At 39.2% G+C, this 27,386-nt stretch overlaps 1 protein-coding gene across 1 annotated transcript in view; it reads left to right on the plus strand.

Annotated features, from left to right (window-relative positions):
* TXLNB (taxilin beta) overlaps nt 1-24,927 on the plus strand; it is a 64,023-nt gene extending 39,096 nt beyond the window's left edge. The window contains exons 8-10 of the mRNA XM_082731050.1: nt 5,966-6,058; nt 22,182-22,277; nt 23,520-24,927. Of these exons, the coding sequence (XP_082587176.1) occupies nt 5,966-6,058; nt 22,182-22,277; nt 23,520-24,389 (1,059 nt within the window). The 3' untranslated portion in view covers nt 24,390-24,927. The remainder of the gene's footprint in view (nt 1-5,965; nt 6,059-22,181; nt 22,278-23,519) is intronic.
* The last annotated feature ends 2,459 nt before the right edge of the window (nt 24,928-27,386 follow it).

Here is a 27,386-nt window from a genome sequence, read left to right on the forward strand (position 1 = left end):
ACCATCTAGAATATCCTTGCTTTTTAGATATGATTTATAACAAAAGGAAATTAGAAAAATAAAGTCAGCACCAAAGTATTGTGCTATCAAAAGTTGGACTTGACAGTGGTTAATGACTAGAAACAACAGACAGGTAGGGAACAATTTTGATTTGGCTTTGTGATGTCATGTGTGTGTTCTGAGGAGACTGCAAGAATTCCTATTTCAGACTCAAGAATAAAGCCTCAGGCAACAGATGATTCTGTCCATCTTTTCCATGCCCCTAGGGCTCTGCCCTTCCAGCAAACGTTCCCTGTCGTGTTCCAGATGTCGTGTTCCGGCATCCCAGGGCTGAGCTATATATAGAGTGGTGCTAGCTCCCCCACTGGGAGTCCCAGAGCTACAAGGACTATAAGTCCCAGAGAGCAAATAAACTCACAATATGTGAGGAAATCACAAGCCTTCCAAGCTGGGCAGTGTTAATTTCAGATTTGCTTAATTCACTTGTAAATGTTTATGTGCAGATTGCTATATCCTTATTCACTATACAAAACAAAACCAAAAACTTGCCTGAATGAACAAGTTCAATGGACACTTGTTCATTTTTAAAGAGGCAAATAAGAGGGGACTTGGGTGGCTCAGTGCATTAAAGCCTCTGTCTTTGGCTCAGGTCATGATCCCAGGATCCTTGGATCAAGCCCCACATCAGGCTCTCTGCTCAGTGGAGAGCCTGCTTCCTCCCCTCTCTGTCTCTGCCTGCCTCTCTGCCTACTTGTCTCTGTGTGCCAAATAAATAAATAAAATCTTTAAAAAAAAAAAAAAAGAGGCAAATAAGAAAAGAGACAAAATCACAAATCTTATCACTGCAGATAAAAACACAGATAGCATTTTCATATCTAAACTTCCTAAAGCAGACTTTTCCAATGTGTGAACCGAATGCAATGATAATTGTTTTCCCTCAGTAATATAAAATAACCCATCAAAACTGTTTTTAAATACTGATTACATAGGAATTTGAAGCATTTTTCCTAATCTCAATAAAATCAAAGGATCCAGAGTTAAAAGACTCAACTCTAGAGTTACAACTCAAGCTCATCCTTAAGGTTAGTACAGAGCCACCACATCATGGTTGTGGGGTGAGTGGTAGGCAGTGGTCACTCTAACCAGAGGTGGGCAGGAGGAGAGGAGGTGTGACCTCACAGTCTTGGAGACAGTTCAGAGAATCAGAGCGGGACTCCTTGCCCTGTCTCTGCCCCATTAGCAACACAGAGCCTTGGGGGGTACAATAGATGATATTTGAGCTCTTCATTGTCCGTGACAAGCAATCTCTACTCCTCTATACTAAATGGTGATAATGAGCCTGAGAAGGGTAGGTTAATACCACAGGACTCTGGGCTAGGGTCATGTCTTCAGCTGGCATCTAAGCGTTTAAAGACCTGTAGAATAAAACATAAAGGTGTGATCCAATATCCCACCAATACCCCCTCAAATTCGAAAAAGCTTCTACCAGGGGTTTTTTGATGTGCCCATGTTCCTCGCTTGTCCCTCAGTACTGGACTGAGTGACTGAGTCCAGGGACCAAGATCAGAGTCCTGGCTCTTCTGCTCAGAACTTGTCTGACCTTGTGCAATTCATCTGAACCTCTCTACACCTAAATTTCTTTGTCCATAAAACAAGAATACTGTAATACCTCAGTGATCCCAAGCTGGAGTTCTCCGACCTCTGGGAGCCTCATCAATTTTCAGTATTTCCAAAACATAACAGCATACAAGGCATCAGCTACTGTCTAACATATAGTTGTTTTTGACATTCTATCAGCACTCCCTCAGCAGCTATGGAGGGCAACTATTCATGTCTTTGGTTAAGTTTATAAAAGGAAAATGAGTAAATGAATATGTAATATATGCAGTTTGTTTTCAAGTTATGCATGCAAAGCACTTAGATCCATGCCTGGCCCATAAGAAGTATAATTAATTCAACCAGTATTGATTGAGTACCCACTCAGTGCTCAGCCAGGTTCTAGGTGTTGGAGATATACTAGTCAATAAGAGAATCAAAAGTCCCTGCCTAATTAAATTTGCAATCTAGTGATAATGATAATTTTAATTAAAATGCTAACAATTAGTGTATGAGCTAATACAACTATTATTTCATATGTAAGGATCTACATAGGGATGTATGAGACAAAAGGAGTCTGTAGGGGCAAAAAAAAATTGAAGAACAGCTAGAAAAGACGATCTCCAGACCCTGTCCAGCTCTAGTTCTTGAAGGCAGAGAACTTCCAGGATTGAAGCAAGTGGCCCCAAGCTAGGTTAACCTTGACTTATCGTCTACTTTCCATCATGTGGGTTCTCTGCAAGGACCCTCCCTTGTATGTCTCTTGTCTTCGAGGCACTTTTCAAAACTCCAGTAATAACTTAATCTTCAAGAAGAATATAGAGGTCCCCAAGCCCTATGTCAAATCATGTTTAAAGTTCTTGAAAAGTAGCAACATTATATTTTTAAAACCTTTAAACCTTGAGAAACAAAATCTACTACAGGTCAGTGTGCTTAGCCTTTAAACACTTCCTTTGGTTTTACAGTTTCTTTGAAGGAGTGGGGTGGTCAGAGACAAAGGTCTTAAGTCCATTGAGACCACTTCTATGGTCTGGACAAGGGAAATAACAAGGACAGATTGTGTTTTACTAGACAAAATCACTTTCAGCCATAAAACAACAGCTTGCCAGTTTGGGGCATGGTTTTCACTTAGGGAAGGGATGTCTGGCTCTCAATTATACAAACCAAGGCAACAGAGTAAATGTCAGCAATGATCAATGGGATGCAATTGTCACTACAAATAGAGTGTTCACTGGATCAATACGGATGAAGATGGTGGATGTGGAAAGTCAGCAGTACTAATGACGCAGCCACAAAAATACGGCCCAAGGGGGAAGATCACCGAGTAAATTGTTAAAGACAGCCTTTAAACCCCAAAGTCCTCACCTTCCGTAGAGAGGATAAGAGGAGGTTACTCTGCAACTACTGTAATAACTGGACTTGTTCCCCAAACAAATCTCACAGGTTTGCTAAGACGATTCCTAGACACGCTTCTATTTCCTATATGCTATGAAAGTTTGTCATTAAAATTCGATGCTCATTAAAAGAGGGTATGTGTTGCTCACTCACTTAAAAGTGAAAATGTTGGAGCAAATTGTTGTTTTTACTGACCCTAAAATGGTTTGTTCCTATTTCTGCCTCTGGCAGAAGTACTGTGGATGACCTCTGGATGTCCCTTCCATGCCTCTCTGCAATACCAAAATAAGAGCAGGCATATGACACATGAAACCAAACATGCACCATGTCTGCATAGTAGTGAGAGGGGAGGTACTACCAAGCAAACTGGCATAAAGTATACAGGAAGTGCCCCTTTTTAGTTAGTGTAAGTAAAGAGACTTAGGGTTGGTTACCTGAGAAAAGTATAATCCACACAGCTTTTGCCACCTACAACAAAGAGGTCAAAAAGGAAGAAAAGCTGAGTATGAAAAATAGTTCTAAGAAGGGAAATGAGGGCTTTAACTGTTTCATGGGTGTTGAGTTTCAGTTTTGCAAGATGAAATAGTTCTGGAAATCGGTTACACAACAACGTGAATAGAAGTAACAATACTGAACTGTGCACTTAAAATAACTGAGATGGTAAATCTTATATTACATATAATTAAGAAAGAAAGAAAGAAAGTTGAGGGGGAAAAAAAGGAAAAGAAAGAAATGGTCCCTAGGAAAAAGCCAGGAGAAGGGGTAATGAAATGAGACACCACTTCCTGGCACTCGGGGTGTGTCTGCCTTCTCCATCCCACAAGAAAACAAGAGGAAGAGAAACAAAATCTGCCCAACGTATACACCCGAAAGAACGTTCTGCCCAAAGGAAGGGCAGAAGCTGACCAAGCTGGGTGCGGCTGTCCCTGCTGATACTGACAAGGTTGTGCCCAGGAGGTGGGCGGCACATGCGCCCACTCCCGCTCCTCCTGTGGGCAGTCTGCGACTCCAGGGCTGCAAGAGTGGGTTTGGGAGGACCTGCCCAGGAGACTGGAATATCTGCCACCCTCCTGTAACTCTTCAGGAATTACTGAGCAGGGTGGAAAAGAAAGGAGAGAAAGTCAGAAAAAGAAGCTTAACAGGAGATAGGACCAAGAATGCAAAGGAACGGATTTTGTAATAGAAGGTGAAGAAGATCATCCTGGAGTAGCTGTCCCCACCCTAGACCACTAGATCATGTGCAGTGTAGGTAGCCAGTCCCATACAAGCTTATTCTTGGATTACGGGGCTTGACCTACTCAGGGCCCTGAAATCAACTCAGTGGATCCCAGCAAGTACTTTGAAAAAAACAAAAACAAAAACAAAACAGAATTGAATAGGTAAAGAGTGTGTTGCACATAATGAGTTAACGCGTAAGGATTGTCTTATGAGCTGTGTGTGTGTGTGTGTGTGTGTGTGTGTAAAACCCTGGTGTACCTTCCTGGCCATGACTTCCCTGATGCTCCTTTACTCAGGCTTCTTTAACCTGTGTGCCAAGGAATCACGAGAAACAAATTTTAGACCACTAGAGTTGCCCTGTCACATATTCACAGAGCTAAGGTGTGATTTTAAGGTGATGGTCAGCCATTGTTTGACTTTGGGAAAATTTATCCCGTGGAGAGGTTTTATATTATCATTTCATTGTTCTTGTTTACTATGGTAAAAGCTCTGCTATTCTAAAACATTTGAGAATAAGCCATTCTAGATAAGCAGATTTTCTGGGATCTAGGAGTTCAGTCCCATACTCTCTCTACCTCTCACCCCCAAGACTGAGAACTCTCCAATCTATTGGCTTCCAGTCATTTGTTTTTTTCTGCTTTTGAAATGACAGTGTCACAAGTACCACCAGCTAGTCATCTGGTGCCCATTTGAGGAGTTGGAGCTGCTCCAGGCATCCAACAGTACCAAATACTCATTTGAAAATTCAGGCTTTACTAACATGTACCATCTATATTAAATCTCCACTCACTCAAAGCATGCTATTCTAAAATCATTTTTGAAAACAACATTTTATTATTGCATTACTGTCTCTAGCAACACACTCTTTTTCCCTGCCCTGCTTTATTCCTACCCCAAACACAAGCCTTGGAATAAGGATGTAGATAGAGAGGTACAAGGTACCACTCCCATGGTGAGCCACACACTTGCCAACCCTAACCCATATGATGTCTAGTATTTTATGCATATTAGAAAAGGCATTCCTTCCTCAAGACTCATTCTTTCCATCTGTAGAAAACTGGTATAATAAACTGATTTTGATGAAAAGGGACATTTAACTGCTATTGGCTAGAACACTGTATTCATAAACATACAAAACCAACTTGACTAAAATGTAAAAGGCGGCTGCTCAGTGTGGACCAAGCTGTATAATGGCAGCCATTCATGTCTGGTCCACCTTTTCTACCACTTCTTTTCATTCTTATACATTCGCACTCCAGGTAAGTGTAAGGCTCGCCTTCTCCACAAAAACAAGGCTCACGTGATCACCTGCCATGTTCACTTCCTTCTCTGACTGGCACTGTCCTTAATGGAGCTGGCACTTTGTATTCACTGTCCCACAGTCAAGCTGTCTTTGAGACTATCTTCCTATCAGGAGCGCAAGACTCAAAAACAGTAGTCATGTGTTAAATGTTTTTGTACATAGACTCAATACGTAGTTCAGTGCTCAATAAAGGTTTGTTGGTAAAAGTTATGATATAATGAAATGGCAAAGACACATGCTATTTTTTCATTTTTCCTTAAAAATGTACTTCAGTCATACTCACTGACTTAGGTTATTCTCATAGTAAATTTAAAAACTGAACATACTAATATTGTATTGAGAATTCCCTTAAGTCATTTTTCTTCTCAAATAATGAACAACGACATGTTGTTTTGTTCTGGAAGCATTCTGAAAGCAACCCTAAAATGGATCCACTTTTTTTCATATTTACAGCTTACCCTCTACTCTGGAAGATTTGAAGAGTTCCAGAACACATTAACAAAAAGCAATGAAGTGTTTGCCACTTTCAAACAGGAAATGGATAAAGTGAGTATTACTTATCCCCCACAAAATCCTAATGTTTTCTACTTTGACAGGCAATTCTCCTTTGGGTTTTTTGGGTATTTTGGGGGGTATTTTTCTCTCATTAAGATACTTCAGTGCATTTCATAAAGTAATGAAACATTTACACATGCAAATAAGATTTAGACTGTATTTTTTATTGGTAAGTATTTTTCTGGTGAATTAATCTCAGAAAGAGTCCAAAAACACTAGGATACATTTTCACTCTGAGAAAGAATATTTTCCTTTTTTCGGCCATGGAGAGCTAAGGGGTGGGGGTAGGGGGAAGACAAGAACTGGCAATTTAGCACTATATTGTTTATACTAATTTTTTTAATCTTATTTTTAGAGACTGAAAAAACAACTTTCATAAAAATATGCAACAGGAAAATTTTAGAATAGAAAAACCATTTCATGCAATCTTTCTTAGAAGAGAATATATGTAGTACATTATAATTGACAGTACCTTGATTGAGAAGGAAGCCTGTATTCAAATTCTAGGTGTGTTGTCATTCCTCAAGTAGCACTAGACAATCCACTTAACTTCTTTCCAATTTTATTTTTCTTATCTACACATTAAGATACCATTTCCGTTCCCTATTTTACCAGATTGTGAAGTTCAAATATAAATTAGTGTGCCTTTCAAGGGTTTTAAACTTTCTTATAATCTTTTACAAATATAAGGTGCTAAATATTATTATTAGACATAATGTTTAAATTTTATTCAATACAATATTTTCCCAAAATAAAATCAGTATCAGAACTGTGTTTCTTAACAGGCACTGGCATTAACTTTTTTCAAGTGCACAAAGCATCCTTTTAAAGACATTTTCTTGGGGCATCTGGGTGGCACAGTCAATTAAGCATCTGCCTTCAGCTCAGATCATAATTCCAGAATCCTGGGATCAAGGCCCACATCAGGCTCTCTGTTTAGCAGGTAGTCTGCTTCTCCCTCTCCCTCTGCTCATGCTCTCTCACTTGCTCACTCTCTTTAATAAATAAATTTTAAATTTTTTTTCTTAAAATTATATGATAAATTTCACAATTCAGTTAACCAACATAAATAGGTGAATACTTGTTAAAATTATAACTTATTCACTCCAAGATGGCTCTATCTGTTTTTCAAAAATCTTTTTTTCACTATGGAGTGTTAAGACTAGAATAAATATTAGAGTAGAAAAGTGTTTTTGCTTATTTCAAAATTATTTTTGAGATTGGAATAAATATTAAAACAGGAACTTTTAATCTGGAATTTATTTATAGACTTTTAAAGTCAACTTGAGAATTAGCGCGCGCGCGCACACACACACACACACACACACACACACACACATAAATTGATTTGCATATTGTATTTCTTTGAGTGTGGTTCCATAGATTTCATCAAATTCTTAAAGAGGTTGCTGACTTTAAAAAGTATCTAAACTACTAACTTGTTAAGATGCTCAAAATTAAAAGCCATTCAAGTCTCTCCTAGCTTCTCTATAGAGCTAGGAGAGGGGCTAACAGCCTGGGCCCAGTCTCTGGCCTCCAGGCATACACAGCCTCAGACAGCATGGCACAGAGCAGCAAGTGTCCAGGTATGGTTCTTCCAGAGAAACTGCACCTGATTACATGTCTGACCTTCACTTCGTCCAAGCAGAGCAGAGATCCAACAAAAAGTTTCAGGCTCAAAAAAGAGGGGCTGCATTTTATTAACATCTGTATCTTCTGTACCCAGCTCCTTACAGGTTACCAGCAGATACTCCAATATGTTGTATTAAATGGAATGAAATAACTCTAGTCCCACTCTTCTGCTAACTCACCTGAATATTCTTTCACCTCTTTGAGCCTCAGTTTCCCCACTGATCAGTGGAGGTGAAAACAGAACCTTCCTTATGAGACTGTTTCAAGGATGAAGTTAATAGTGCACGTAATCGCATTATATGAATCCCACCACACTCTACAAATGCAAAGACAGGGAGCAGGAAGACGGTAGTGGAGTAAGAGGATCCCAGGTTCATGTCATCCTACAAACACAACTAGATAGCTATCAAACCATCCTAAATACCCTAGAAATTGACCTGAAGACTGACAGAATGAACTCTACAACCAAAAGGAAAAGAGGGCAACATCAAAGAATGTAGGAAGTACAGAGGGAGCTGTGGTCATAGAGAAAGGTGAGAGAGTGACAGAGAGGAGCACACAGGGGAATGCACAAGGAGAGCATTTCCCCAAGCCATTGGCTTGGAAAATGAGAGGGGCTCAATTTTGTGAGTTCTTGCAACCAGCGGGTCTTAAAGCTTGGACTTTTAAGGCCAGCAGTCTTGGCTGGAAAGAAGCACACAAAAAAACCAGGGTAGACAATGTGGAAACAGCAATGTGAAGAGCACCTGGGGCACACAGTGAGGAGATTATTCACTCTTCTCAGAGTGTGTCCCTGAGTGGCAGCGTTCACTGAAACACCTCTCCAGAAACAAAGAAGCTGGCCAGCACCATTTTCCTCCTCTGCCCCTCAGCATAAATGCAGAGCTACCTGCAGGAAGCAGCACAGCACAGACACCAGCCGCCACAGCACACACTGGAGACCTTCCCTGAAGCACCAGGCTCTGGGCACTAAATGACCTTTGCTTTAAAAGGCCCTTATTTTCAGGAGCAGAAGACATAACTGGCCTTTATAACACTGAGAAGAAGACTTAAACAAAATGTGAAGATGGAGAAATTGATCCAAAATGAAAGAATAAGATGAGACCACAGCCAGAGACCCAAGCAAAACAGATATAAGTAACATGCCTGATGGAGAACTTAAAGCAACAGTCATAAGAATACTCACTGGCTTGAGAAAAGAAGAGAAGACACCAGTGATATCTTTTCATCAAATCACAGAGATGAAAGAATGCAATCAAATCAGAGATGAAGAATGCAATAAATGAGATTGGAAACAGGCTTGTTGCAATGAACATCAAGCTGGAAGAAGCAGAAGGACAAATTAGTGACCTGGAAGACAAAGTAATGGAAAGTAAAGAAGCTGAACAAGAGAGAAAGAAGACTCGTGCAACATGAGAATCAACTTAATCAGTGACTCCTTCAAACGTAATAACATTCATATTATAGGAGTCCCAGAAGAAGAAGAGAGAGAAAAGGGGACAGAAAATTTATCTGAGGAAATAATAGCTGAAAACTCCCCAATCTGGGGAAGGAAGCAGATACCCAGATCCAAGAGACACAGAGAACTCTTATCAAAATAAACAAAAGCAGGCCAGGCCAACACCAAAACACACTGTAATTATATTTGCAAAATATAGTGATAAAGAAAAAAATCTTAAAAGCAGCAAGACAAAGTCCTTAACTTACAAAGGAAAAGCCATAAGGCTAGCTGGAGCTTTCTCAACAGAAACTTGGCAAGCCAGAAGGCAGTGGCATGATACATTCAAAGTGCTAAATGGGAAAAATCTGCTCCTAAGAATACTCAATCCAGGAAGGCTATCATTCAGAATGGAAAGAGAGAAAGAGTTTCCAAGACAAACAGAAACTAAAGAAGTTCATGACCCCTAAACCAGCTCTGCAAGAAATATTAAAGGTAACTCTTTGAGTCCAAAGGTGAGACCTAAAGTGAGAGTATAAAGGCAGGAAACACAAAAGCAGTGAAAATGAGTATTTCCATAAAAATCAATTGAGGAACTCTCACTAAAAAGGTATAAAATATAACAACATATATCTAAAACGTAGGAAGGACAGGAGAAAAGAATGAGTTCAATCCTGAATGACCATCATCTTAATATAGACTGCTATTTGCAGAAGAGGTTATATATGAACCTAATGGTAATCATTATATATCAAAAATCACTAATAAACATGCAAAGAACAAAGAGAAAGAAATCCAAATACATCACTAAAGAAAATCAGCAAAACATGAAAGAGAGAGACAACAAAGGATCAGAGAAAATCTCCAGAAACAACCACAAAGCAAGTAATGAAATGGCAAAAATACATATCTATTATAAATAATTTATTTGAATGTAAATGGACTAAATGCTCCAATCAAAAGATACAGGAGTCAGAATGGATTAAAAAAACAAGACCCATCTATCTTCTGCCTACGAGAGACTCATTTTAGACCTAAAATACCTGCATATTGAAAGTGAGGGGGTGGAGAAATATTTATCATGCAAATGGATGTCAAAAGAAAGCTGGAGTAACAAAAGTTGTATTAGACCAACTAGACTTTAAAACAAAGACAGTAACAAGAAAGAAAAAAAGGGGGGGGGCTCTATATAAATAATAAATGGGACAATCCAACAAGAAGATATAATAATGGTAAATATTTATACACCAAACATAGAATCACACAAATATATAAAACAACTCATAACAAACATAAAGGAATTAATCAATAATAATACAACAAAAGTAGGGGACTTTAAGTTACATCAAGGCACAGATCATCTAAACAGAAAACATACAAGGAAACAGTGGCTTTGAATGAAACACTACACCAGATGGACTTAACAGATATATTCAGAACATTCCATCCTAAAACAGCAGAATATATATTCTTTCCAAGTGCACATGGGACATTCTCCAGAATAGAGCACATATTAGATCATAAAATAGGCCTCAATAAATACAAAAAGATTGAAGTCATTCCATGCACCTTTTCTGACCACAATGCTATGAAGTCAAAGACAAGAAAAAATTTGGAAAGACCATAAGTACATAGACATTAAACAGCAGTCTACTAAACAATGAATGGGTCAACCGGAAATCAAAGAAGAAATTTCAAAATACATGGAAACAAATGAAAATGAAACCAAAACCTTTGGGATGTGGTAAAAGTGGTCCTAACAGGGAAGTACACAACAGTACAAGCCTATCTCAAGAAGCGAGGAAAATACCAGATAAACAACCTCATCTTACCCCTAAAGGAGCTATAAAAAGAACAAAAAGGCCTAACACCTGCAGAAGGAAGAAAATAATAAAGATTAGAGCAGAGGATGTGAGGGTGATCTGGCTGCAACATCTATCACCCCATTGATCACAAGGGTTGATTCAGTGGATGTGGCTGGGTAGGTGGGTGTCGCAATAGAAGAGGGACATTCTTTAGTCAGGGATATACGAGCAGTTGCACTCCCCTGCCAGAACCCAGATAAGCTCTCAAGGTCCATTTGTAGGCAAAGGTGGGGTAGTCAAGCTTCCAAGACTCCAGACACATCCAAATGAGGTGCTGCATGTGGTAGTCCACTTTTCTTTAAAAATAATAGTTAACACAATTAATAAGAAGAATAAAGATTAGAGCACAAATAAATGATATAGAAACTTAAAAAAAAAAACAATAGAATAGACCAATGAAAGCAGGAGCTGGTTCTTTGAAAAAATTAATAAAATTGATATACCTCTAACCAGACTTACCAAAAACAAGAGGAAAGGACCCAAATAAGTAAAATCAAAGACGAAAAAGGAGAAATAACAACCAACACCACAGAAATATAAACAATTATAAGAAAACACTGAAAAACTATATGCCAACAAATTGGACAACTAAGAAATGGAGAAATTCCTCGAAACATATAAATTATCAAAACTGAAACAGGAAGAAGCAGACTGATAACCACCAAAGAAATTGAATTAGTAACTAAAATACTCCCAACAAACAAAAGTCTGGACCAGATGGTTTCACAGCCAAATTCTACCAAACATTTAGAGAAAAGTAATACCTATTCTTCTCAAGCTATTCCAAAAAATAGAAGAGGAAGGAAAACTTCCAAACTCATTCAACAAAGCCAGCATTATCCCAATACCAAAACCAGATAAAGACATTGCTTAAAAAAAAAAAAAAAATACAGGCCAACTTTCCAATGAACACAGATTAAAAATTCTCAATAAAATATTAGCATACCAAACCCAACAATACATTTAAAAAATCATTCACCATGTTCAAGTGGGATTTATTCTTGTGTTGCAAGGGTGGTTCAATATTTCCAAAGCAATCAATGTGATACATCACATTAACAAAAGAAAGGACAAGAAACATGTATGATCATTTCAGTAGATGCAGAAAAAGCACTTGACAAAGTATAACATCCACTCATGCTAAAAACCCTCAACAAAGCAGGTTCAGAAGGAACATACCTCAACATAATAAAGGCCATATATGAAAGCCGACAGCTAATATTACCCTAAGTGAGGAATACTGAAAGCTTTCACTCTACAGTCAGCAACAAGACAAAGATGTCCACTCTCACCACTTTCATTCAACATAGTACTGGAAGTTCTAGCCACAGGCATCAGACAGCAAAAGGATATAAAACGCATCCAAACCAGAAAGGGAGAAGTCAGACTTCCACTATTTGCAGATGACATGACACTACATATAGAAAACCCAAAAGACTCCACCAAAAAACTGCTAGAAATGATCAACGAATTCAGTAAAGTCATAGAATATAAAATCAACACACAGAATATGTTGCATTTCTCTGCACCAATAATGATTCAACAGAAAGAGATTATTAAGAAAACAATCCCAATCAGTATTGAAGCAAGATGGCAGAGGAGGAGATATATATATCATCAGGTCCCAGGAGTTCAGCTAGATGGTTACCAAACCATCCTGAACAGCTACAAATTCAACAGGAGATTGAAAAGAAGAGCAGCAATGCTAGGAACAGAAAATTGACCACTTTCTGGAAGGTAGGATGTGTAGAGAAGTGAATCCGAGACAACATAGGGAAGAGAAACTGTGGGGGGGTAGGGAGCCAGCTCCCAGCAAGCAGTAGAGAAACACTGCACAAAATTGGAACTTTTAGGAATCTACTCCACTGAGAAACGTCATTCCAGAGGCTAAGCAGGGGTGGAGCCCTCCTAGGGACAATGTGGCCTCAGGACCCACGGGATCACAAAAAGACCAGTGCTGTCTGAGTGCAGCAGAGCACCCAGGAATCAGAGTGGGGAAGCTGGCTGCAGAGAAGGAGCTGGGGCGGGGGTGCTTTCAGCTTGGGGTTACCTTAAACTGTGATCTGAGGCACAGTCAAGCCACTGCTCTTTGAGCAGTGACCCCAAAAGTGGCAAATCTGGAGAGATCCCTTCCTTTGTCCTCTGGGAGGAGTGGCAAGGGAACAAGTGGCAGGAATCGGCTGGTTTTGGAAACTCTGAATGGGGCTGTGCACCAGAGATAGAAACACTTGGTCAGAGTGCCTGGGTGGCTCAGGGGTTAAGCCTCTGACTTTGGCTCAGGTCATGATCTCAGGGTCCTGGGATAGAGCCCCACATCGGGCTCTCTGCTCAGTGGAGAGCCTGCTGACCCTTCTCTCACTCTTCCTGCCTCTCTGCCTACTTGTGATCTCTCTCTCTCTCTGTCAAATAAATAAATACATAAAATCTTTAAAAAAAAAATAAAAACAAAAGAAAGAAACACTCAGTCACAGGCCAGGTGAGCTCAGAGTGTGGCTAGAGATGAGGGGGTGAATCTCTGATGGTGAATTAAGGAGTGGGGCCCAGAGCTCTCAGTTCATAAGGGGCTGGAAATTGGGAGGGCACCATTTTCATTCTTGTCCTCCAAAGCAGTACGGAAAGCATTCAGGGAACAAAAACTCCCAAGAGCAAAACCAAACAGATTGCTTAGCCTGGCCCCTGGCAAGGGCAACAATTCCGCCTTGGGCAAAGACATTTGAGAATCATGGCAACAGACCCCTCCCCCAGAAGATCAGCAAGAACATCCAGCTAAGACCAAGTTCACCAATCAATAAGACCTGTAAAACTTCAGAGCTACGGGAATACAGCACATAGAATTCATGGCTTCTTTCCCATGATTCTTTAGTCTTTCAAAGTTAAATTTTTTATTTTTTTTTCTTATTCTATATTTTTTTATTTTTCTTCTTTCATATTTCCTCTCTGCTCCACTGAGCAGAGAGCCCGATGTGGGGCTCTATCCCAGGACCCTGAGATCATGACCTGAGCCAAAGTCAGAGGCTTAACCCCTGAGCCACCCAGGCATTTTTTTTAAAGATTTTATTTATTTATTTGACAGAGAGAGATCACAAGTAGGCAGAGAAGCAGGCAGAGAGACAGGATTAGGAAGCAGGTTCCCTGCTGGGCAGAGAGCCTGATGCAGGGCTCGATCCCAGAATCCTGGGATCATGACCTGAGCCGAAGGCAGAGGTTTTAACCCACTGAGACATCCAGGGACCCCTATTTTAACGTTTTTAAACCATTTTATCTTATACCTTTTCAATAATCTTCTTAAATTTTCGTTCTTATAGTCATATTCTATCCTTTCATTGTATTTAAACTTATTTTTGTATATAAGTTTTTCTTTCTTTAAAATTTTGGAATACAGTTTCTTCTAACAGAGCAAAATGTACCCAAAATCAAGTGTATGGCCCTGTTCTATTCACAAGTCTAATATGTATGTATGTATGTATGTGTATATATATACACATACATATAATATATATAATATACTATATGTATACTATATTATATAATATATATACATATATAATGTATATATACTATATATAAATATATATTATATATATAAAATATATATATGTATATATATACATATATATATTATTTTTCTCCTCCTTTCTTCACCCCTCGGTTTTAGGTCTCTTCCAATTTGTTTAGTGTACATTTTTCTGGAGTCATTGCTACTCTTTTAGTATTTTGTTCTCTCATTCATCTATTCTTACCTGGATAAAATGACAAGACAGAAAAATTCACCTTAGAAAAAAGAACAAGAGGCAGTACCAACAGCTAAGGACCTAATCAATATGGACATTAGTAAGATGTCAGATGATGAATATCAAGGTGATAGCTGGGCTTGACATAAGCTTGGAAGATACTAAAAAATCCCTTTCTGGAGAAATATAAGAACTAAAATCTAACCAAGTTGAAATAAAAAAGCTCTTAATGACAGACAATAAAAAATGAAGGCTCTTACTGCTAGGATAAATGAAGCAGAAGAAATAATTAGTGATATAAAATAACAAGTGATGGAAAATAAAGAAGCTGAGAAAAAGAGAGATAAACAACTATTGGACCACGAGGGGAGAATCTGAGAGATAAGTGATACCATAAAACAAAACAATATTAGAATAATTGGGATCCCAGAAGAAGAAGAAAAGGGGGGGGGGCAGAAGAAATATTGGAGCAAATTATAACAGAGAATTTCCCTAATTTGGTGAAGGGAAAAAGCATCAAACTCCAGGAGGCACAGAGAACCTCCCAAAATAAATAAAAAATAGGTCAACACCACATTACCTAATAGTAAAACTAACAAGTCTCAGTGACAAAAAGAAAAATCCTGAAAGAAGCTCGGGACAAGAGGTCTGTAATATACAATGGTAGAACTATTAGATTGGCAGCAGACCTATCCATAAAGACCTGGCAGGCCAGAAAGGACTGGCATGATATATTCAGAGCACTAAACGAGAAAAATATACAGCCAAGAATACTATATCCAGGTTGGCTGTCATTGAAAATAGAATGAGAGATTAAAAGCTTCCAGGACAAACAACAACTAAAAGAATTTGCAAACAACAAACCAGCCCTACAGGAAATATTGAAAAGGGTCCTTTCAATATTTCAATAAGAAAGAGAGAGCATAAAAGTAACAGACCAGAAAGGAACAGAGATGATATACAATAACTGTCACCTTACAGGAAATACAATGGCACTAAATTCATATCTCTCAATTGTTATCCTGAATGTAAATGGGCTAAATGCCCCAATCAAAAGACAGGTATCAGAATGGATGATTAAAGAAAAAAAAAAAAAAAAAGACCTATTGATATGTTGTCTGCAAGAAACTCATTTTAAACTCAAAGAAATTCAAGAAACTCTTTTTAGACCCAAAGACACTTCCAGATTTAAAGTGAGGGGGTGGAAAACGATTCACCATGCTAATGGATGTCAAAAAAAAGCTGGGGTAGGAATCCTTATATCAGATAAATTAGATTTTTAAGCCAAAGACGATAATAAGAGATGAGAAGTACACTATACATACTTAAATTATCTAACAAGAAGATCTAACAATTTTAAATATCTATGCCCCTAACAAGGGAGCAACCAATTATATAAACCAATTAATAACAAAATCAAAGAAACACAGAGACAATAATACAATAATAGTAGGTGACTTTAACGACCCCTTCCCTGAAATAGATCATCTAAGCAAAAGATCAACAAGGAAATCAAGGCTTTAAATGATACACTGGACCCAATGGATATCAGAGATATATTCAGAATATTCAATCCCAAAGCAAAAGAATACATATTCTTCTCTAGTGCATATAGAACGTTCTCCAGAATAGATCATATCCTGGATCCCAAATCAGGTCTCAACCGGTACCAAAAGACTAGGATCATTCCCTGTAAATTTTTGAGCTACAATGCTTTGAAACTAGAACTCAACCACAAGAGTAAAGTTGGAAAGAACCCAAATACATGGAGGCTGAAGAGCATCCTACTAAAGAATGAATGGGTGAAGCAGAAAATTAAAGAAGAATTGAAAAAATTCATGGAAAGAAATGAAAATGAAAGCACAACTGTTCAAAATCTTTGGAACACAGCAAAAGCAGTCCTGAGAGGAAAGTATATAGCGATACAAGCCTTTCTCAAGAAACGAAAAGGTCTCAAGTATACAACCTAACCCTACACCAAAAGGAGCTAGAGAAAGAACAGCAAAGAAAGCCTAAACCCAGCAGGAGAAGACAAATAATAAAGATCAGAGTAGAAATCAATGAAACAAACAAAAAGAACAGTAGAACAAATCAACAAAACTAGGAGTTGGTTCTTTATATGAATTAATCAGATTGGTAAACACCTGGCCAGACTTATCAAAAAGAAAAGAAAAAGGACCAAAATTAATAAAATCATGAATGAAAGAGGAGAGATCACAACCTGCAACAAAGAAATACAATTATAAGAACATATAATGAGCAACTATGCACAAGGAAATTTGACAATCTGGAAGAAATGGATGCATTCCTAGAGACATGTAAACTACCAAAACTGAACCAGGAAGAAATAAAAAACCTGAATAGACTGATAACCAGTAAAGAGATTGAAGCAGTAATCAAAAATTTTCAACAAGCAAGAGCCCAGTACCAGAGAGCTTCCCAGGCGAATTCTACCAAACACTTAAAGAAGAATTAATACCTATTTTCCTGAAATTATTCCAAAAAATAGAAATGGAAAGAAAACTCCCAAACTCATTTTATGAGGAAGCATTACCTTTATCCCAAAACCAAAGTCCCCATCCAAAAGGAGAATTACAGAACAATATCTTTGATGAAAATGGATACAAAAATTCTCACCAAAATAGTAGCCAATAGGATCCAAAATTACATTAAAAGGATTTTCACCATGACCAAGTGGGATTTATTCCTGAGCTACAAGGTTGGTTCAACATCTGCAAATCAATGTGATACAATACATTAAAAAAAGAAAGAACGAGAACTATATGATACTCTCAATAGATGCTAAAAGAACATTTGACAAAGTATAGCATTCTTTCTTGATCAAAACTCTTCACAGTGTAGGCATAGAGGATACATACCTCAATATCATATCATAAAAGCCATCTATGAAAAAACACAGAGAATATCATTCTCGATGGGGAAAACCCACAGCGAATATCATTCCCGATAGGGAAAAAACTGAGAGCTTTTCGCCTAAGGTCAGGAACATGGCAGGGCTGTCCACTATCACCACTGCTATTTAACATAGTACTGGAAGTCCTAGCCACAGTTATCAGACAACAAAAAGAAACAAAGTCATCCAAATCAGCAGAGAAGTCAAACTCTCGCTCTTTGCAGATGATATGATACTTTATGTGGAAAACCCAAAAGACTCCACTCCAAACTCCTACAACTCATACAGGAATTCAGTAAAGTGTCAGGATATAAAATTAATGCACAGAAATCAGGTGCATTTCTATACACCAACAGCAAGACAGAAGAAAGAGAAATTAAGGAGTCGAATCCATTTACAATTGCATCCAAAACCACAGATACCTAGGAATAAACCTAACCAAAGAGGCAAAGAATTTGGACTCAGAAAACTATAAAGTACTCATGACAGAAATTGAGGAAGGCACGAAGAAATGGAAAAATGTTCCATGCTCATGGATTAGAAGAAAAAATACTGTGAAAATGTCTATGCTACCTAAAGCAATCTACACATTTAATGCAATCCCCAGCCAAATACCATCATTTTTTTTCAAAGAAATGGAACAAATAATCCTAAAATTTGCGTGAAACCAAAAAAGACTCCAAAGAGCCAGACAAATGTTGAAAAAGAAAACCAAAGTTGGCAGCATCACAATTCCAGACTTCAAGCTCTATTACAAAGCTGTTATCATCAAGACAGTATGGTACTGGCACAAAAACAGACACATAAATCAATGGAACAGAATAGAAAGCCCAGAAATGGACTCTGAACTCTATGGCCACCTAATCTTAGACAAGCAGAAAAGAATGTCCAATGGAGAAAAGATAGTCTCTTTAACAAATGATATTGGGAAAATTGGACAGCCATATGCAGAAAAATAAAACTGGGCCATTTTCTTACACCACACACAAAAATAGACTCAAATGAATGAGACAGAAATCCATCAAAATCCTTGAGGATAACACAAGCAATAACTTCTTCAACCTCAGCCACAGCAACTTCTTCCTAAAAACATCACCAAAGGCAAAGGAAGCTAGGGCAAAAATGAACTATTGATGAATGAACTCATCAAGACCAAAAGCTTTTGCACAGCAAAGGGAATAGTCAACAAGACCAAAAGACGACTGACAGAATGGGAGAAGATATTTGCAAATGACATACCAGATAAAGGACTAGTACCCAAAATCTATAAAGAACTTATCAAACTCAACATCCAAAGAACAAATAATCCAATCAAGAAATGGGCAAAAGACATGAACAGACATTTTTACAAAGAAGATATCCAAATGGCCAATAGACATGAAAAAGTGTTCAATATCACTCAGCATCAAGGAAATACTAATCAAAACCAGAGCGAGATACCACCTCACACCAGTCAGAATGGCTAAAATCAACAAGCCAGGAAAGGACAGATGTTGGCAAAGATGTCCCCCCTACACTGTTGGTGGGAATGCAAGCTGATGCTGCCAGTCTGGAAAACAGTATAGAATTCCTCAAAAAGTTGAAAATAGGGCTACCTTATGACCCAGCAATCACACTGCTGGGTATTTACCCTAAAGATACAAATGTAGTGATCTGAAGGGGCACATGCACCCGAATGCTTATAGCAGCAATGTCCAAATAGCTAAACTATGGAAAGAACCTAGATGTCCATTCAACAGATGAATGGATAAAGAAGATGTGGTATGTATATAATGGAATACTATGCAGCCATCAAAAAAATTTGCTGTTTGCAATGACGTGGATGTAACTAGAGGGTAGTATGCTAAGCAAAATAAGTCAATCAGAGAAAGACAATTATCATATGATCTCTCTGATATGAGGAATTTGAGAGGCAGGGTGGGGGGGTCATGGGGGGTAGGGAGGGAAAAAATGAAAAAGATGGGACTGGGGGGGAGACAAACCATAAGAGACTCTTAATCTCACAAAACAAACTGAGGGTTGCTGGGGGTGGGAGGGTAGGGATGGGGTGGCTGGGTTATGTGCTATAGTGAGTGCTGTGAAATGTATAAGACTGATGATTCACAGACCTGTCCCCCTGAAGCAAATAATACATTATATGTTAATGAAAGAAAGAAAGGAAGGAAGGAAACAATTCCACTTACAAGCACCAAAAACTATGCGATACCTAGGAATAAATCTAACTGAAGAGGAAAAAGACCTGTACTCCGAAACTATAAAACACTGATGGAAGAAACAGAAGATGCCAGGGGCATGATCCCAGGGTCCTAAGATCAAGCCCCACAGCCAGCTCCCTGCTCAATGGGGAGTCTGCTTCTCCCTCTCCCTCTGCTGCTCTCCCTGTTTGTGTTCTCTTGTGCTCTCTCCCTCTCTCTCTCTCTCACAAATAAATAAATAAATTCTTTTTAAAAAAAAGAATCTGAAGATGACACAAAGAAATTGAAAGACCTTCCATGTTCATGGATCAGAAGAACAAATATTGTTAAAATGTCTATATACCCAAAGCAAATCTACACATTTAATGCATCAAAACACCTACAGCATTTTTCACAGAGCTAGAACAATCCTAAAATTTATATGGATCAACAAAAGACCTGAGATAGTCAAAGCAATCTTGAAAAAGAAAAACAAAGCTGGAGGCATAACAATTCCAGATTTTAAGTTATAATACAAAGCTGTAGTAATCAAAATGGTATGGTACTGGCACAAAAACAGACACATAGATCAATAGAATAGAATAGAAATCCAGAAATAAACACACAATTTTATGGTCAATTAATCTTTGACAAAGCAGGAAAGAAAATCTAATGGGGAAAAGAATGTCTCTTCAACAAATGATTTTGGTAAAACTGGACAGCAACATGCAAAAGAATGAAACTGGACCATTTTCTTATACCATACACAAAAATAAACTCAAAATGGATTAAAGACCTAAATAGGAGACCTGAAAGCATAACAATCCTAGAAGAGAACACAGGCAGTAACTTTTTTGACATTGGCTGGAGCAGCTTCTTAGATACACTTCCTAAGGCAAGGGCAATAAAAGCAAAAATAAACTATAGGGAATACATCAATACATCAAAATAAAAAGCTTCTGCACAGTGAAGGAAATGGTCAACAAAACTAAAAGATAACCCATGGAATGGGAGAAGATATTTGCAAATGACATATCTGATTAAGGGTTTGTTTCCAAAATATATAAAGAACTTTTAAAACTCAACACCCTAAAAATGAATAACCTGATTACAAATGGGCAGATGATGTGAACAGACATTTTCACAAAGAAGACATCCAGATGGCCAATAGGCACATGAAAACACGCGCAACATCACTCATCAAGGTAATGCAAATCAAATCTACAAAGAAATATCATCTCACACCAGTCAGCATGGCAATAAAATTAACAACTCAGGAAACAACAGGTGTTGGCAAGGATGTGGAGAAAGGAGAACCCTCTGCACAGTGGGTGGGAATTCAAAGGAAAACAAGCACCTTAATGTTTATGGCAGCATTATCTACAATAGCCAAATTATGGAAACAGCCCAAGTGTCTATTGACTGATGAATGGATAAAGAAGATGAGGTATATTTATACATGCAATGGAATATTACTCAGATAGGAAAAAGAATGAACTCATGACATTTGCAACAACATGGGTGGAGCTAAAGAGTATTATGCTAAATGAGGTAAGTCAGTCACAGACAAACACCATGTGATTTCACTCACACATGGAATTTAAGAAATAAAACAAAAGAGCAAAGGGGGAAAAGTGAGGGGGAGGCGAAACAGACTCTTAACTAAAGAGAACAAACTGATAGTTACCAGAAGGGAGATGCATGGGGGGATGGGTGAAATAGGTGATGGGAATGCAGGAGGGCACTTGTTGTCAGGAGCACCGGGTAATGGATGGAAGTGTGGAACCACTATACTGTACACCTACAACTAACATTACACTGTATGATAACTTACTAGTATTCAACTAAGAACTTTTTTTAAAATGTAAAGACAGAAAATAAAGAACTGTCTTTGCATAACAACTTTTCAGATGTGCCCAGATAGTATCAACATTTTAATGGTAAAGAGCCTGTTTAGCTTTCCCACTGATAGTTTCTTACTCAATAATGTAAAAAAAAAAAAAAAGAAGAAGAAGAAAAGAAAAAAGAAAGAAATCTAAATTGCAAGCTTATTCCTGTGACTAAATAAAGCTACTTTTACTTTAAACTAAGGAAAATACAGTGACAAAAGAAGGGCAGACTTAAGGAGCTTCCTTCTTCCTGAATGGGCTCTGGTCCAAATAAGTTCATTCAACACTGACCTGGATGATTCATAAATATATATGACTCTCCCCACTCAATCTTCATTCTGCAACATCAGACCTGTTTGCTTCAGCAGCTAGAAACAAAAGGACTTTTCTTAGCGTCACATATGGAACTAATAGCCTTTTTTGATATATTAAGTCTTTTGGATTAACATTAAAATATTCCAATTTCTGTAGACAACTAAGAAAATGAAGAAGTTAGAGAAGGACACAGCCATGTGGAAAGCCCGGTTTGAGAACTGCAACAAAGCTCTGCTGGACATGATTGAAGAGGTAAGAAGACTTCCCCCAACTTATTTTCCTCTGTTCAGTCCAAATACTCATACTCAGAAGATTATTATGATTGAATAGTACAAATTATAATCTTTGAAAAAGAGCTGATTTTTTTTCCGAGATGTGACCTATGAAATTATAATAAAAATATTTAGAGCAAAATGGAATCGGGTCCAGATTCACAAAGAGCTTTGTGACCCTAAGTCACCTGCCTACTTGCCAAGTCCAAAGCTGTCCTCAAATCAGCTCCATGCCTGCCCAGGTGCATTCCTTAAAGACAGGACAAGCATCTTACTTGTCTTTGAATTTCCCTAGTGCCTGGCACAAAGCAGGTGCAGAATATATTAGTGAGTTGATTTGAACCTATGAGGGAAGACAGCAGCCTGAGCACTCAGGGTATGTACTACTTTATAGACAGATGTGGGGATGTGTTGTTTAATTCTTCCAGTAGCCATTTAATTACAGATAGTATGTCAAGCTCTGTAGATGTTGAGGCAAAGGTACATGGTCCTGGATCTAAGAAGCGGAGCTTACAGGAAAAGGTCTCTCCGTATCAAAAAGTGAAAAAAAAAAAAAAAGTCTTAAAGGGTACCAAGTAGCACAAAGGTGGGGGCAAAGAGTAAGATGATTAGGAATGATTTCATGCACAAACACACCAACATTTTGTACAGAAAAAGAGGAGAACTGAACAGTTTGAGCAGGCAGCATCATGAATTAGTGTGTGGGGAGTTTCTGTCGTTATAATTACTCTTCTAACAATTCGTCCCAAATTGCAACCAATTCCAAAGAGATGAGCTTATTATTCACCAACATAAATCAAACAGTTGCTGGAATCGCATACAGCAGTTTATCTCTAGACTAGATGAGGCACTGCTGACAGCCACGTCCCCCTCCATCTCATTGTGCCACTGGAAGACGTCTCGGTCTTGCAAGCAGAAAAATGCATGTACTTTAAGATTTTGGAGGCCCTGGACTGGAGCAAAGAGAAGCTTTGCCCTCTTCCTCTCCCAAAGGAAAGGATACAGTGATTCAAACTCTACCCGAGTCTCACACACAATGGAGAAACAGCTGTGATGCCCCAGCCAGGAGTCTGTCCAGCCACCTCTAGCGGTCAGGCCCCAGGGTCTGGTAGACAGATTCCTGGGCAAATGGTTTTGCTCGTCTCCAGAGAGCATCCTGACAATTTTGCTTTGTTGATTTATGCTTCTCCCCCCCCCACCTTCTACTATTTTCAAATCACAGAAAGCACTGAGAGCTAAAGAATATGAGTGCTTCGTCACGAAAATCGGGAGGCTGGAGAACCTCTGTCGAGCTTTACAAGAAGAGAGAAACGAACTGTACAAGAAAATTAGAGACGCAAAAATGCCTGAAACGGATGCCCGAGGTCAGCACACCTCCGACGAAGAGCCCGAGTCCACCGTGTCTGGGGGCGTGGGGGTTGATACAAAGGAAGCCGAGAGCGTTCACAACGCTGTGAAAAACCTGGCCACAGCCTTCATGGTCATTCCCCACCCAGAGTCACCCCCTGACCTGGCCAGAGAAAGCCAACCGGAATTCGGCAGTCCTCAAGGGGGTGCTGACTCGGCCCTGCGGGAGCCGGAACAGTCCCCTCGGAGCCCTTTATGCCCTTCCCGGCCTCCCCCAACTCCTCCGGCGGAAGCCGAAGGAAGCCATGAGGCAGAACTGCCCTCCAGGCCCGGGAATCCCCCCGCGGGGTCGGGAGCACAGGCCCAAAACCCGGGTCTCCCTGCAGCAGCCCAGGCTGACCAGCCGCCCCAGAAGCCGGAGGCAGAAGCTCCCAGTCAGGCCCCGCAGTCCCCCGCCGAGGCTCCCCTCCCAGCGATGGAGGCAAAGGGTTGGGCTCCGCCAGCCAGGCCAGCTGAGCAGACTCCAGCTGGGGTGCCCGCCTGTGGGCCCAGGAGGCCGCCGCCCCCACCCCCACCGGAAGCAGCGGCAGAGGGGCTGCCCCCACCCCCACCGGAAGCAGCGGCAGAGGCGCTGCCCCCACCCCCACCGGAAGCAGCGGCAGAGGGGCTGCCCCCACCCCCACCGGAAGCAGCGGCAGAGGCGCTGCCCGAGGGGGCCGACACCAACCTGGAAGGAGTAGACTAAGCTTCGCTGTGCTTCCGAAGCTCTTCTTCCTGCCTGTACATCGTCATAACAGATTGTCTTCTGAAAAGGCATTAAGGGCTAGGTTTGTCTAAGGGAAGAGACTTAATTAGAATCAAGACATTTTCAAAGGTTGTGCAGAGCACTCTTAGCCTGTGCTATTTGTTCTCAATTTATAACCCATTTGCAGCTTTTCCGTTTAACATGGGTTGATAGTATAATTTTCCCAAATGGCAACAAAACATACAAATAGAAAATTCATATTAGTTCTCCATTGAGATGGTATTTATTTCAGTTTCTTAATCAACAATTAGATTTGGTGTTTCAACACTTCACTACAATATATAAATATAGAAAAATGTGATGTTTCATTTTATTTCACTATATAGTTTTGATAGGCTCCATAGCAAGTAATGGATGCCCAGGTTCCATTTAAGTATCTACCTAATATATGCATACATATGGCTGTGTCTGAATGTATATACATATATGTGTATGTTTCAGAGTATATACATATGTGTGTGAATATATACATATGAGTTTATGTGCCTATATATACATGTGTGTATTTTATATTATATATATAATATTCATTCATATATATATGTATATTATATATACACATATATTTATATATATATATACACACATACACACACACACATGTATATATTACACATACATTTCATCCCTTTTTGGAGTTCTGTCAGGTAAAATATTTAGATGGTAATCAAAAAAATCATCTATTTGCTTGGGGTGAGAGTAGACTAATGCTCTGTGAATCAGAAGTAGGTTGAGAATGCAAGTATTTAGGCCACATAATGTTGGGCTAAAACAAGTAACCGAATGGTAGATCAATAAATCCAACCAATTGGCCAATTGATCAAATGTCCAAACAGCACTCTGCACACATTGTGAGTGTGCAGAACACATAGACACAAAGTTGTCACAAGAGGTTGTAAGCAGAAAAGGAGAACAGTCATAGCTATAGACCACTCACCTCTTCCAGATGCCTCTCAGACACAACTCCGCATATTGCCTTGCTACACCATGTAGTGAGGCAAGGACTCGTGGCTACCTGCATGGAAAGGACTGGAAGTGAGTTGTGATCCAGGGCATGGTGGGACTGAGGGTCCTCAGACTGACAGAAGGCTATGCTCTTACTCCTGCCTCCTGTGCTATAGGAGTCTTGAGAAATAATGTTCACCTACCCCTACCAGGTCCCTAGCTCCCTCACTGCCATCTACTGCTCTCTTTCCAGAGGGTTTCCCACCACTTCTTGCCATCATGGCTTTCATGTATATTCTCAAAGCACCTGCACATTTTTTCCAACTTCTTCCCACCCCAGACTTTACAGGAAGTTTTACCCAGCCTTCATCTCAATTATTGCTAACTAAAAGCTATTATTTTTCCAAAACAGAAGTTCACACACGATCTTAATATGAGTGATGAAGCATACAAACCAACACATTATCTGCTTTTTGGAATTCTCTACAAAGAACAAATGGGTCCCTACTCAAAATGGTTTGAAAAATACGTAAGGACTCAGAAGAAGGCAAGAGCTAGAGACACCTGGGGTTGTCTACATGAGTATTACATTACCCTTGCTGGACAAGAACCTCTAATACCGCTGATGGCATAAATTACTCAACCTAGGGTAGAGGGAGACTGGAACAGTGAAACTGGAAGCAAGGGAGAACAGGAGGGCAAAGAAGAGAAAAAGGGGAAGAGGAGGGAGAAAATGAAAAAAAAAAAAGTCTAACCCAGCCCTACCTTAAAAGTTGAATTCAAATAGAAAAATGGATGAAGGCAAGATTCTCTACTCTTCCTCCGGAAATCCATTCTTTAGTGTCACGGGGGCTTTCTACCAGGGGACACAAAGCATGTAGGCAGCAATCAGATGCTCCAAATATTGTAAACTGCATATAACTTGTTTGAAGGAGACAGTGAGGGTAAGAACAAAATGCTAATCAGGAAAAAAAAGTATATCACTGTTTGAGAAACCACATATTTTTATTTATTTTTTTCCATGGATTTTTAAAGGCTTGAAATACTATAACCACAGATGATCCAGCCAAATTCAACATCACTGGAAATCTTAGAGATTTAAACATTCATTTCTTTCACAGCCAAATGCTCACCGTAACAATCCAGGAGGGTCTCCTTTCCCACTATTTACAGAAGCTGAACTTCCAAGAACAGAGTAAGATTAGATAATCATAGTAAAGTCTCAGTCTGAATGCTTTGCACAAGAAACAGGAGCCAAAATCCAGTAAATCAAATATTCTAATACCTGGAGTTCTTTTTTTTTTCCATCCAAAAATCTTTCACAGCAACACATTACTTAATACTGTGTATATCTTGGGTCGAGTTTCAATGCAATACCTTGCCTAAAATTTGCAAAGCTTAATATAGGCTCTGGAAGGATTATTTTAATATTCAAAGACTGTTTTATTATAGTCCTTTGTATTAAAATTCGGCCTTATGAATTATAACAATAACTCATAAGATCTGAAAGAATAAGGAACTTCCATTCTTTATCAAGTTCATGTAACTACTTCTAGAGATGCCAAGTCTACCTTCCAGAAACACCAGTATTGTTTGTGTTTTCTAAATTAAAAAAATGTAATTCATGTACCTATTAAAGTTACTTCTCTTCCCAAATGCCTACTTTTGTTACTTCCATGGGTCAATAATACCTAAGAAAGAGTCTGGCTTTATTTTGTTGGTGGTGACATTTTTGGTCTCTGAGTAGAACATAAATATAATGAACACTTTGATCATCTTGTGGAGTGTGTGTGTGTGTGTGTGTGTGTGCGCGCGCGCACATGCACGCACAGTGAGAGAAAGAGAAGGAGGGAAAGAAGAGACAGAGAACATGACTGCCCAGAACTAATGAGAGAGCAAAACCCCAACTCCTCTGCCTGGCCCTCAGCTGCCAGCAGTGATCACGTGGCCTGTGTTCCTCTTCAGTGCCTGTCTCCAGTGAGACTGCCATGT

Source organism: Mustela nivalis (genome assembly GCF_964662115.1).
Source record: "Mustela nivalis genome assembly, chromosome: 5".
In the NCBI taxonomy this organism is placed as follows: Eukaryota; Metazoa; Chordata; class Mammalia; order Carnivora; family Mustelidae; genus Mustela; species Mustela nivalis.